Raw genomic sequence first — 13,283 nt, forward strand, 5'->3', positions numbered from 1 at the left:
ATATCAAACAGTGAAGCACAATTGGGAAAACATTATAGCAGCAATCAATTAAATAATCAATTTGCAGCCTGATCTCAGTTTCAGTGTTATATATTTAGGAAACATACAAACTGAGATAAATAAACCAGACCGGCTCCCTGAGCCACCTACGGTGCAGGAGTGGATCGGTATAGTAAATGACATTTATCTTATGGAGAGGATTACCTTCTCCCTTCGCCTTCAGAAAGATAAATATGTTAAACTGTGGTCCAAGTGGGTTGAATATGTTAATCTGGAACATACAGAAGTACTGTAAGGATGACCCTGTAATACTGTTTTGTACTGTAACATTGTACTATGTTTTATTGGGTCTAATGATTAGTTTGTATTACTTATATTTCATTTCGAAACTCCGTGGTGGATAATTTCTTTTTCTTTTTTCTATTTGCTCTTTTACATATGTCTACCTTTCCCAGTTTGTTCAAAGTTCTCAAATGTAATACGCTTAACTTTCTGTATCTTGCTTCTTGTTTTGTAAACAAAAAACCTTGATTTTGAGTGGCAGAAATATTATTGTATATTGTCTGAAAGTAAGCACTGTATGATAATGCTCTCACAAAATAAATAAATAAAAAATGTAAAAAAATAAATAAACCAGACCGATACCTATGTTGTACCTGTGTACCTGTGTGCCTGTTTTTGTTTATGTTGTTTGTATGTCATGTTCTATGTCTTTTTAGGGACCCCAGGAAGACTAGCAGTCGTACAATAAACAATCATAAAAAAAATAAACAATCATAAAAAAAGGAAAAAATGCTAGATTAATTTCTCAGATTAAAAAAAAGGAATTTAAAAAAAAAAAGAAAAACACTTTTGCAAGTGCCCACAAGTGTCATGAATATTGGAGAAAAATAATCGCTCCATCAGACTGTGCGGAAGATCGAATTCCAACGATAATGCCTGTTTTTACATCTTCTCTCTACAACAAACGGTGTATTTTAGTATAGTAGTGGTGTCAACAATAATCGATTCGGAGATGCATCGCAATGCAGGGCATGCACGATTCAGCATCGATGCGGCAAAGTGCCACAATCGATTATGTGCGCATCAACACATGGCTCATTTGAATATTCTAATGAGCCATGTGTTGATGTGCAGCACAGGTAAGCTAGCGGGACAAGCTGTTTTGATATGTTGTTACTGAAGTATGTGGTAGTATTTGACAGGACTTAACATTTACGTTTTTATAGAAAGTACTATTGATAGGTAATTACCATTGTATTAGCCTATTTAAAGTCGACTCCTTAACGTTACATTTTTGCGTCATGAAAACTAGCGATAGCTAGCTAGGTGGGATAGCGCTAACGTCTTCCCTAGCTCAGGGACAAGGGCTCCACATTTAGCTGATGTAAACTTCACCTCAGCAGGTTCCTTTTTTATGGCAGGAGGAGGCATTTCTCTTTCGTTACTCTTAGATGAACTCAGGCAGGAGATTCATTTGGCCATCTTTTCAAAATATATGCATTGGCGTCTTTTCAAAATTTGTCATTTTCCAAAAAGGTTCTTTCTAATATATTTAATATATTGTGCATTACTGTTTCTTGGTGAATGAGAATGTTAAGGTATTAATCTGAAAGGTATTTAATGACATTTATGTCAAAGATACAGGAGAGTGATGATAAACACATAGCAGCCAATAAAATCTATTGTTATTAGGCCTATCTGACTGCTTGTATTGCCTCATGACTGATGAAAAATGTCCCTTGTTGTGTGCAGTATAATTGTGATGCATTGCAATGCATCGTAGAATCGAATTGAATCGAATCGTTACCTGGTGAATCGTAATCGAATCGAATTGTGAGGGCAGTGCCAATGCACACCCCTATATTTTAGTATAGTAGTGGTGCAGACTTACACTCGTTCAGGTTGTTTTGCAGTGGCGTGCCTGTTAGCACCACTCTCCGTTGGGTCTTGATGTTATTCATAGCTTTGGAGATGTTGGACGCCCCGTTGCGCAGGATGTGTCCCTCGTCACAAACCACAAAGTCTGGACCTGAAAAAAACAAACAAAAAACAATTTCAATGAGCAAAACAATGACGCATAAAACAGAAACTTTTTAATAATATCGTGCCATTACAAAGTGTCAGTACCGGGGTTCACCAGGATGCTTTTTATCTCAGTCTGGTACTTTTTGTCTACGATGCTCTTGGGCTGGGAGAAGTTGCGGTACATCTCGTAGCCCATTATCATAACACCTCCGTCTCTCTGCCACCTCTGCAGGGCCTGGAGCCGCAGCGATTTCTTTATTGTAGCCAGTTGTGTTACCTGTAACATATTCATGTGTCTGAACAATAACCAAACATAGACATGCACTGCATAAAGCACAAAAAAAATATTGTTTCACATTTATGATTTTGCATACTTTTACTTTATCTATTCCCAAGTTCTTTTGCCATTTCTTGAACTCGCGTTCCCAGTTGAGGATTGTATTAAGGGGACAAACGACCAGAGCGGTGCGGAATTTCAGGTTCACGGACAGCAGCACCGTGTTGAGGAAAGTTACCACCTAGAAAACAACACAACTTTGAATATGAAACATAGACAACTGGCCAAAGACAGTAAGGCTTAGTTTCAGATTGGAGATGTACATATAGCAAACATAAAAATCATAATTTTAAGGATAATAAATGAAGTTGGATACCTGGATACTACAAATCAGCTTTTTATAAGATCACACACGTTGAAATTTCAGTTTCAGTTTTTGACCTTCTCATTTGCATATCAAAATGGCGGCCAAATTGCCCATCTTGCACAGTCGTTGGACCATTTCCCCTTAGTTTTTTTGTAAGTAGGCAATCAAAGATGAGAAAATTAAGTTTCTGGATCTATAGTCTAGGGTCAGAGCAAGGATATAGTGGAGGCTCGGTGTCTTTTTTATGTATATATATATATATATATATATATATATATATATGTATGTATATATATATATATATATATATATATATATATATATATATGCAAAATACCAACTGGAACATTTAAAAGTGATAGATTGAATATTAGGGGAAATGGTCCAACGACTGAGCAAGATGGGCAATTTGGCCGCCATTTTGATATGCAAATGAGAAGGTCAAAAACTCAAAATTTCGCTTGGGAACCATTTTTTTTGGATTCAGCACCCTTGAAATAAGTAAAGTAGGCCGGTTCCCGACTTGTACCCATAAATGCTAAAAAAAACAAAAAAACAATCACTTTTTGGACAATTCCGTCTGGACTATATCTAAAGTTGTTTCCAAAGCAAACCAGAATACTGGGGGTGGATCTGTGTCACCTGCAGAGTCTTGCCCAGGCCCATGCAGTGAGCCAGTATACAGCCTGATCCAGGAGAAGAGTTGGCCTTCTTCACAGACTCACAGCAACTGTCCCAGATAAACTGCACACCTGATGGAGAATAAAGAGAACATTGCAACAGGGTGTCTGAATGCTTTCTGATTTTTAAATCAAATGTAAGACTTCCACAGAGAGATTTAATACTCCTCCTACAGCCAAACAAATGCACTTTTGTTTGGGGTTGAGCTTTATGTTTGAAACTGACATGACAGTATTAATTGGGACATTTTTCTTGATATTTTTGTATCTATATATAATAATCATTTGTAAAACCTTATTGAAGCAGATGAATGGCAAATGCAGTGAAATGTGTCCCACTGTTATGCTTTAAATTAACTTAATTAAAAAAATGTAATACAAATATGAATACGAATACGAATACGAAAACTTTATTATCCACTGAGTGGAAATTCCTCTTTGGTTTCACCATAGACATGTCTCAAAACAAACAGAATAAATAGTAAAACAATAAAGAAAAACATTTCAAGGATAGAAAAATATAAAATAGCCTACAGAAATAACTATCACCCATTCAAGTACAAAATTTCATAAAAGCACACCACAGTACAAATCAAGTTTACAAATGTAGGTCTAAGACCTGCCTTATTCATAATAATTTAAATGTGTTGATGATGGTAGTAGATTTTTTTATTATTTTTTTTATTTATTTAAATCTCTTTATTGCATTGTTTTTTTTTCCCGATTTCTGTTGTTACATTGTATTTGTAATGGTAATTTCAAATTTTGTATTTTTATTACAGTTTTTAAAAAATCACTATATGAGCCGCTAAATCAGTAATCTGTGCACGAGAAGTAAAGTAACAGGTTCCTCACAAACTCACCATCGACCTGATGAGGCTTCAGTCTCGTCACCAGGTTCCTGTGCACCTGAACCAGAGGCTCCCTGGTCTTCTCATCCTGATCCAGGATCAGCTTGGTGGTGATCGGACACGCCAATTGAGAATCGGGAACAATTATCTGAAAATAATGCAGACAGTCACAGTTCATGCAGCTTTTTTAAAATAAAATGAATGCACTTTCAAGGCATCTAAGCCAAAATCTTCAAGAGTCACACAGCAGAATGAATTTATACCCACAGAAATCAATGCAAACTGACATTTCACATTTTTTTACAGGTTGTTTTTAGTATTAATAATTGTACGTTTTGATTATGATTACCTAATGCTTTCTAATTTCCAGAGTAAGGGGTCAATAGGGAACTTATCTAGCTATAAGATGGCTTAGCTCCTCTGGAAATAACAAACAAATATAACAAATTTTTGGTTTACATCAGTGACTGTGTAGAAGAAACACCAGATTATGTTGAAAATCGAGCATTTTTCAAGGAAGATATTCACATTTAAGCATATTACTAACCTTGAAAACATAATGGAGAAATTAATGCACATGCAAACTCTGTATGAACCCTGCACTCACTCAGCATTTTGTCCTATGCCCTAAATAAAAAGTGCTACTGTCAGCAACCAAACTTTCAAACACTGTGCTTATTGTCATTTATTAACCGAGATTTAGCAGCTAATGAGCAGCTAAAGTCCTGCTGCAGGAATGTGTTAAACTCCCCCAAAAAAATCAACTGGTCATCTACACCAGTAGTTCTCAACCTTTTTGAGTCGCGACCCCCAATTTAACATGCATGTTGTCCGGGACCTCCGCTCACTGAACAGAATCTCACACGCACAGTTCAAATCACCCAAAAAAGAAACAAAATGACCACAAAAAGACACAAAATGACAAAAAAAAGACACAAAATGACCAAAAAAAGACACAAAATGACCAATAAAAGACACAAAATGACCAATAAAAGACACAAAATAAGACACAAAATGACAAAAAAAGACACAAAATTTTTAAAAATGACAAAAAATGACCAAAAAAGGCACAAATTGACCACAAAATGACCAAAAAATGACACAAAATTACCCAAAAAGACACAAAATGACTAAAAAAAGACACAAAATGACCATAAAAAAGACAAAAAAAGACACAAAATTACAAAAAAAATGACAAAAAAAGGCACAAATTGACCACAAAATGACAAAAAATGACACAAAATTACCAAAAAAGACACAAAATTACCAAAAAAAGACACAAAATTACCAAAAAAGACACAAAATGATGAAAAAAGACACAAAATAACAAAAAAAGACACAAATTGACCACAAAATGATAAAAAAAAGACACAAAATAACTATAAAAAGACACAAAATTACCAAAAAAAGACACAAAATTACCAAAAAAGACACAAAATTACCAAAAAAGACACAAATTGACCACAAAATGATAAAAAAGACACAAGTTGACCAAAAAAAGGAAACAAAATTACAAAAAAAGACACAAAATGACCAAAAAGACTAAAACACATGAACACAGTGTGGGTTAATGCTGGTATGTGTGCGGTACCTCTCTCCGGTCCTCCATCTGTTGCTCCCTGTCTGCCAGACGTCTGCACCTCTCCTCCTCCTCTCTGAGAGCTTCCTGAGACTCAGCACACAGATTCTCATCTTCAATGATCTTGCGGATCTTTTTGCGTCCCTTGGGGGTTCCTTTACCATCGTCGTTCTCATCCTCATCCTCTTTATCACTCTGAGAAAACAAACAAAGATCCAACAGGTGATGTGACCATCAGACACCAGAGGCAAGTCCCACATTAAAGGAGTCAGATATGAGCAGATGAAGATAATAACTAAGAATAATAAACAAAGAATAATAAACCACTTAGTTACATCAGGCGCTACCTTTTCGCTGCTGGTGTCAGACAACCAAATGCAGGGCACCGTTTTCTTCTGCTCGTCACTACGGGGTGCCTCCTTCACTTTTTTGGACAATCTGGAGCCAAAAGAAGGAAATTAAATGAAAATGTATTTTCATAAGGCAACATGATGAATTTAAAATGTCAATAGTCATGAAAATAAAGGAAACACATTGAATGAGAAGGTGTGTCCAAACTTTTGGCCTGTACTGTATTAAAAAGCACAAAATCAGATGTCATTGATGAAGTAAAACTCCAATACTTTATCTCATTGTGCTTCACCCTAAAGTACCTTTTGAGTTCACCTTCACCGTCCTCATCCTCTGACTCACTCAGCTCCTCGCTCATCCCAAAATCCTCCGACTCAGACTCGGACTCGTGACTGTCACCATCAGCTTGACAAAAAAACAAAATCACAATCAGACATCAGAGCAAAGTAGGTACTTCCTGTTCAGAGACCTTAGTTTTTAATTTAATTTATTTTATTTGATAGGGCCAATGCAGTTAGCATAGATACAGGACATGCATCTGATGTGCTGCATACAGAGATATAGCTTCAGCTAATTTTCAACTCCCGTCCCTAGTTGGGCTTTTACAACTACATACAAAATCACAATACTATAAAAATCCAAAATACAATTACACCATCTACAAAATAGAATAAAATTACAAATAATTACAATATACATCTACCCTGAGAAAAAAAATTAAAAAAAATAAACCCTGTATAAATATAGCTTAGAGTTTAAAATCATCATAAATCTATACAACAATAAGGAGAAAAGAAAGAAATAAGAGAAAAAGAAAGAAAAAAAAAACAAAACTGCCACCTCTGCAGGGCGAAACGAAACAAAATGACCACAAAAAGACACAAAATGACTAAAAAAAACACAAAATGACCAAAAAAAGACACAAAATGACCACAAAATGACCACAAAAAGACACAAAACGACAAAAAAAGACACAAAATGACCAAAAAAAGACAAAAATGACCAAAAAAAGACACAAAATAAGACACAAAATGACCAAAAAAGACACAAAATGACAAAAAAGACACAAAATGACAAAAAGACACAAATTTACCAAAAAAATGACAAAAAATTACCAAAAAAGGCACAAAATTACCAAAAAGACACAAAATTACCAAAAAAGACAAAATGACAAAAAAAGACACAAAATGATGAAAAAAGACACAAAATGATGAAAAAAGACACAAAATAACAAAACAAGACACAAATTGAAAAAAACTACTTAATTAGTTTCTAATGTCAGACGTGTCCTTACAGCTCAGATGGTCCCTGCTGGCTTTCTGCTTGCCCTCCTGGTCTCCTGCTTTACTCTCTGCCGTGGGCTTGTCACCAGGTGTTTCCTCATCTAAGGTGAGTTTGTGGCGGAGAAGATGATGTCTGGAGTTGTGCCCATCAGACGTAGCGTCAGAGGAATCTGAAGTCAGGTCTTCTCCTGCAGCAGAAATATATTCTATAATCCACAGAAGGCACCTTTACATTTGGGAAACTCTAAATTCCACTACTGATAAATCAGTTTTAAACTATAAGCCTTGTGCTTATAAAAAAAAAAATGCACGAGCATAAAGCTAAAAATACTTTTTTTTTTTAAAACATGTTTTTATTTGAAGAAATGAGTATTGATCACAACATACATCGTTTTTCTTATTTTCTTCCCCCCCCACCCATCCCCATCGTGCTGTCAATACGGAAAATAAATTAAAAAAAAAAAGTTAAAGGCATGAAAATATATACAAGGTTAAAATAATATTGTAATACAAAATAAATCTAATATCTATCTAATCAAAGATAAACTAAAATGAAAAAATAAAAATATAAATAAATATATTTTTAAAAATATAATATAAATAATAAAAATATAAAAAAAAATATATATATATATATATATATATATATATACATACATACACACATCCATATATAAAGAAATAAGAGGGGGGAAAAAAAGGAGAAAAAAAAAGTGGACATCAAGACATTATAAAAATACTACTTTAAAAAAATAATAACTTACCATTCCCATCTGCTCCATTTCCTTCATTTGCTTCTTTGACCTCCTTCTCATCCTCCGAGTCAGATTCTTCCTCCTGCGTCTCCTCATCCGAAGAGATATCGTCACCCGAGGAGTAGTTTGCTTTGATTTGGGCCAAAAGCATTTTCTTAGCGATTCTTTCAAAAGTAGACAAGAAGGAAAAGTGCCTGAAGTTCATTTCATGTTCTGGATAGTTCTACTAAAGGCAACAGTTGGACTTCAATATCTAACAAAAAATATTCTTTTAGTGTTGGTCGGAACAGTTCTTGATCATAAAAATCTGAGACTTTGTTCAATCTATAGTGTTTATAATAAAAGTCTGTAACAATATAAAGCTCTATAAAGGAAACGGCAACACTAGATAACACACATTTAAAATAACAGTAGAAAAAAAGAAAGAAAAATGATAGACACATTTTTAAGAGTAAGAATTTATTACAACAAGTATTTTTCACAGGAAAAAAACAGAAAGACAGATTTGTAGTTCATTCTCCTTTGGGGATCGGGGAGGGATACTTTCAATTTATTTCCTACAGTACTTTTGCTTGCTCAGGACATTTGTCTGTTTTTTTCTCATGTGCAAACAGCTCGCAGTTAAAGAGCTACAAAGTTTTAAAGAAAACAAACAGAGCTGAGTGGAGGGCGACATGCTCCTCTGCTACTACCAGCTTATTAATATGGCGTCAAAGACAGAAACAACATGTGGGACACAAAAACACCAAATAACTACTGATGTCTGTACAGAAACATTTACTCAGAATGAAACATTGTTTTTAACCCTCAGAGTGGAGCGTTTAAAATAATCAAATACAGTTTGTGACAAAATATAAAAAAGTCAGTGGTTTTAATACGGTCACTAATGAATAAGGGTATCACAATTTCAATTCTAAATCAATTGAAATTAATTCAATTTTAAATTGTAGAAATCTGAGATTTGAATTTATGGCTGTAAGTGCAGCAGATTTAAGGTAAATATGGCAGTTTTATCACACTTGTTACCGGGCAGAAACAAGGATCTGTTGATCTTCAAACCTGAATCAAACAATGACTCACGCTTTAGTGCTGAAAACAGTTTTTTTTTTTTATCAAATCATGAACTTATAAATAAAAAGTGGAATCGTGAAACCCTTTCTCGCCAGTGCATGCAACTTGTAACCATCTCAAACCCAATTTTACATTTTCCCAGAGTCAAACAGCTTCCATTTGTCTGGCTCATGTCGGTCTAATGTCCGTCCCGTATTTACCCTTTTCTCACCAAGAAATCCGCGTTACAGGCACAGGTACGATCCAGATCTCACAGTGTGGTTTTCAGAGGACTGGGGGATACGGGAGCCGCTTTTAGAGATGTTAAATCCAACGTGCAATGAGAGTTTTTTTGACGTGTTACAGTCAGCAAAGCCAGATGACCATGATCTCATTTGACATGCTTCAACTGGGATGAACAAAGAAAAACACTGAAGAAAATCAACATAATGCCACAAATGAATTCGGCTTTAGTAAATCGCATGCGGTGTGGATTTAAATGGAATTACACAGTACTTTTCATGTTTTAGCCCACTAACTACAAACAAATTTACATTTCTTCTGACCATTTTTCTCTAAAGTTGTGCTATCACTACAGCTGAAAACAGACTATTTGAAAAAAATGAAAAGAAAAACAAAACGGGTTGGTGCTGATCGGAGGCTACAATATCCCAGATTTAAGTGATTGTTGCCCTAACAGCACTGCATTCACTGCTGTGCTGTCAGAAAATCCGACCTGGAGAAAAACATGAGAAACAAACATGGATGTCATTAAAGTCACAAAGTGTGGATTTGGTGGCTTTTTGCATCATAATAATTGTTGTTTCACAGCCCACTCTCATTTCTCAGATATACAACGTTCCCATTTTAACCTTTGAAACTGACCCAGAAGGCTTTTTAACACAAATTGTTTTATATGCAAACGTAACAAGAAGGCTGAACGATTTGGAAAAAGATACGTAATTGCGATTATTTTATATTATAACCGATATTGCAATATTGCCACATTGGAGGAATTGATTTTTTTCCCCCCTCCTTATATTTTATTGAAAATGTTGATACATTTTTCTTAGAATCTCTACCAAAAAGATCTTTTTAAGGCTGTAGAACTGAACAACTTGCAGCACCATTATGGCATTTTAATATATATTTCGCCTTTTGGTTGTGCAGCCCTACGCAAATGCTGGTTCACTGGTCGAGCAGGGTTAAAATTCCAGCATGTTTAAATAAAGTTTTATTAAAGCTACACTATGCTTTAGAAAATGGTCAGCAGTAATGTATACTGTGTATAGAAAGTGGGGTAAAACATACAAAAACATTAGTGCGGTTCTGACAGTGAGGACTGTTAGTCATTACTTTCATTATCACACACACACACACATTCTTGTACTTCTATCTTTGTGAGGACCATTGGAATAGTGAATTAATAGTTTTGAATTTCTCATTTCTTTTTTTGTAAAGGGCTATTTGTTGGGTGGGAGATTAAAAGAGGTCACCGTAAATTTTTGCCTTCATTTCCTTTGTCAGATCCATCTACATTACGTATGAAAAAAGTTGACAAAGACAAAAAAAGGACATTTTCACTATAATTTTAGTTAGTTTTAGTTAGTTTTGCAACGACACAATACAGTTTCAGTTAGTTAATTATTCACTTTTTTAAACATAAACCTAATGTAACCTGAACCCTTAAAACAAAGCCTGAAAGTGAGGACTGGCCGAAACACTTTGCAAAAATGTCCTCACTCTGTTGGTTAAAAATGTGTTCCGGTCCTCACTATGTAGGAAGTACAAGAACACACACACACACACACACACACACAACACACACAACACACACTTTTTTTTGGGACTAATTACCAAATTGAAATATGAAGAGTAATTTCCGAATGCGTGACATTAGATTTTCTTCATTGTTTTATGACTGCATCCTTTATATTGCACAAGGAAGTCTTTCTAGGTCAGAGTATCTCACATGACCTCCAATCTCGATGGGAAAATTTCCAAGCAAACCCTGTGTTGTTCCTCGGGGCTCGGCCCAAGATTTCTCCACCACCGTTGTAACAGGGTGGTGTCAGAGACTGTGTGCAGGGCTGGATAATAATACTAGAGGTACAGCCGTGGCGCAATACGCCTTTTAGAGAATCTCTGTGAAAGCAGCACTCTCAGAGAAACAAAACTACACCATCTCAAGTAGAAAATCATTTGGTAGGGACACCAAAGGATCTCCTTATCATGATTAAAGGAACACTCCACTGTTTTTTCATATTAAAACATGTTATTCGGTCAAGTAAGACGAGTTGATACAGACCTCTTGCGTCTCAATGCGTGCACTCAATCGCCCTGGCGCGCGGAGCTACTTGGCTAGCACTTAGCTTAGCCCAGTTCATTCATTAGGATCCAAACAGATGGACAGTTAGAAGCGACCAAACTCCTCCACGTTGGGAGCACTTCGACTCGGCGCAGTAATATCATCACTCCTGAGGGGAGAAGATTTTTCAGGAGTGATGATATTACTGCGCCGAGTCGAAGTGCTCCCAAGTGCTATTCCGCCATACACTATAGTTCTCCTTTTTATCCGCTTCGAAAAGCGCCATGTTTTATTTTGTGTCGCCATACTCGGTCGTTTAACTACTCGTGTAGCTGTATTTAAATAGGGAAAACGTGGAGGAGTTTGGTCGCTTCTAACTGTCCATCTGTTTGGATCCTAATGAATGAACTGGGCTAAGCTAAGTGCTAGCCAAGTGGCGCCGCACGCCAGGGCGATTGAGTGCACGCATTGAGACGCAAGAGGTCTGTATCAACTCGTCTTACTTGACCGAATAACATGTTTTAATATGAAAAAACGGTGGAGTGTTCCTTTAAAGCATGCTTCATATATGCAATGTTCCCAACAGCACTTTGACCAGGTGTATCTGTATATTAAATATTTTAACACTGAAAGATACAGACAAGACCAGAGGCCATAAAAGTGCTGCATTAAAGTGTGCATAGGGAACAGTAGCAGTAATACGATAATACCAATAAACACTAAGGAGCAACAGGAAAGCTCGACCCATCACAGAAATTATTTAACCCTTTGATGCACAACATGGGTCTAAAGTGACCCGACTAGGTTTTTATATTCTATATTTTTGCAATAAATTAATTTCATCATTCAGTATTGCAGGTTTTCCTCATTTAACTTGTTTTTGATCACCATAAATCCTAATTTTTTGTTTTCATTTCTTACTTTTTTGAATAAAAACCCTTTTTTGTATCACTACGTTTCTAATGCACAACATCATTTTTGACCCATGTGTGTAAACTTGATGTAATAATAATATAAAAACTATGTTTCTTCATAAAGTATGAAAGGAAAATGGATATGATGATCTGTTGTAATAAAACCTGACAAAGAAGACACAAATATAAACTATCCTATTTTGTTAAATTGGTGTTTTTTCCCAATGAAAATTATTATTTGGTGTCTCTAAATAGTCTCAAATGTTAAAATATGTGATTTTCAAATGTAATCTGGTGGTTCTAACAACTCTTTTAAAATTAAACCTTCAAAATAAGACAAACATAGTTACACATGTACTCAAATTGTTAATTTAGTGGATCACTTTTTGTCATTTTTGACCCATGTGTGTGAACTTGATGTAATAATAAAAAAACTATTCTTCATAAAGTATGAAAGGAAAATAGATATAATGATCTGTTTTAATAAAAAATAAAAAAAGATATTCAAACACACAGCCAGCATGAAATAACATGGGAAATGAATGCGTGTTGTGCATTAGAAGGTGTTTATATGTTGTGCATCAAAGGGTTAAAATGGCACAAATATAATTTTGTCTTTGGGATAATTTGGGGGTAACAGTAGCTGGGTCTCGTGCTCATGAGTGACCGATATTAAATTTTATTTTCCGACATTGATTCATTATTTCTGAGATCGATCTTTATATAAATATATATTCCAGCTTTTTTTGGCCAACCTTTATTCCCGTAGATGCATGACCTTTAACCCTGTTAGTCAAGTCAAGCATTTTTAAAGGCACAGGGAGAAAAGATGAACGGACC

General features: G+C 35.4%; 1 protein-coding gene across 1 annotated transcript in view; it reads right to left on the minus strand.

Annotated features, from left to right (window-relative positions):
- The window catches only part of LOC131986482 (transcriptional regulator ATRX-like), a 35,419-nt gene that overhangs the window by 10,593 nt on the left and 11,543 nt on the right, over positions 1–13,283 (minus strand). The window contains exons 11-20 of the mRNA XM_059351457.1: positions 8,181–8,335; positions 7,428–7,604; positions 6,436–6,538; positions 6,130–6,220; positions 5,795–5,977; positions 4,216–4,351; positions 3,315–3,424; positions 2,403–2,546; positions 2,131–2,305; positions 1,895–2,032 (exon numbers count right to left, since the gene is read on the minus strand). Of these exons, the coding sequence (XP_059207440.1) occupies positions 1,895–2,032; positions 2,131–2,305; positions 2,403–2,546; positions 3,315–3,424; positions 4,216–4,351; positions 5,795–5,977; positions 6,130–6,220; positions 6,436–6,538; positions 7,428–7,604; positions 8,181–8,335 (1,412 nt within the window). The remainder of the gene's footprint in view (positions 1–1,894; positions 2,033–2,130; positions 2,306–2,402; positions 2,547–3,314; positions 3,425–4,215; positions 4,352–5,794; positions 5,978–6,129; positions 6,221–6,435; positions 6,539–7,427; positions 7,605–8,180; positions 8,336–13,283) is intronic.

Source organism: Centropristis striata, chromosome 15 (genome assembly GCF_030273125.1).
Source record: "Centropristis striata isolate RG_2023a ecotype Rhode Island chromosome 15, C.striata_1.0, whole genome shotgun sequence".
Taxonomy (NCBI): Eukaryota; Metazoa; Chordata; class Actinopteri; order Perciformes; family Serranidae; genus Centropristis; species Centropristis striata.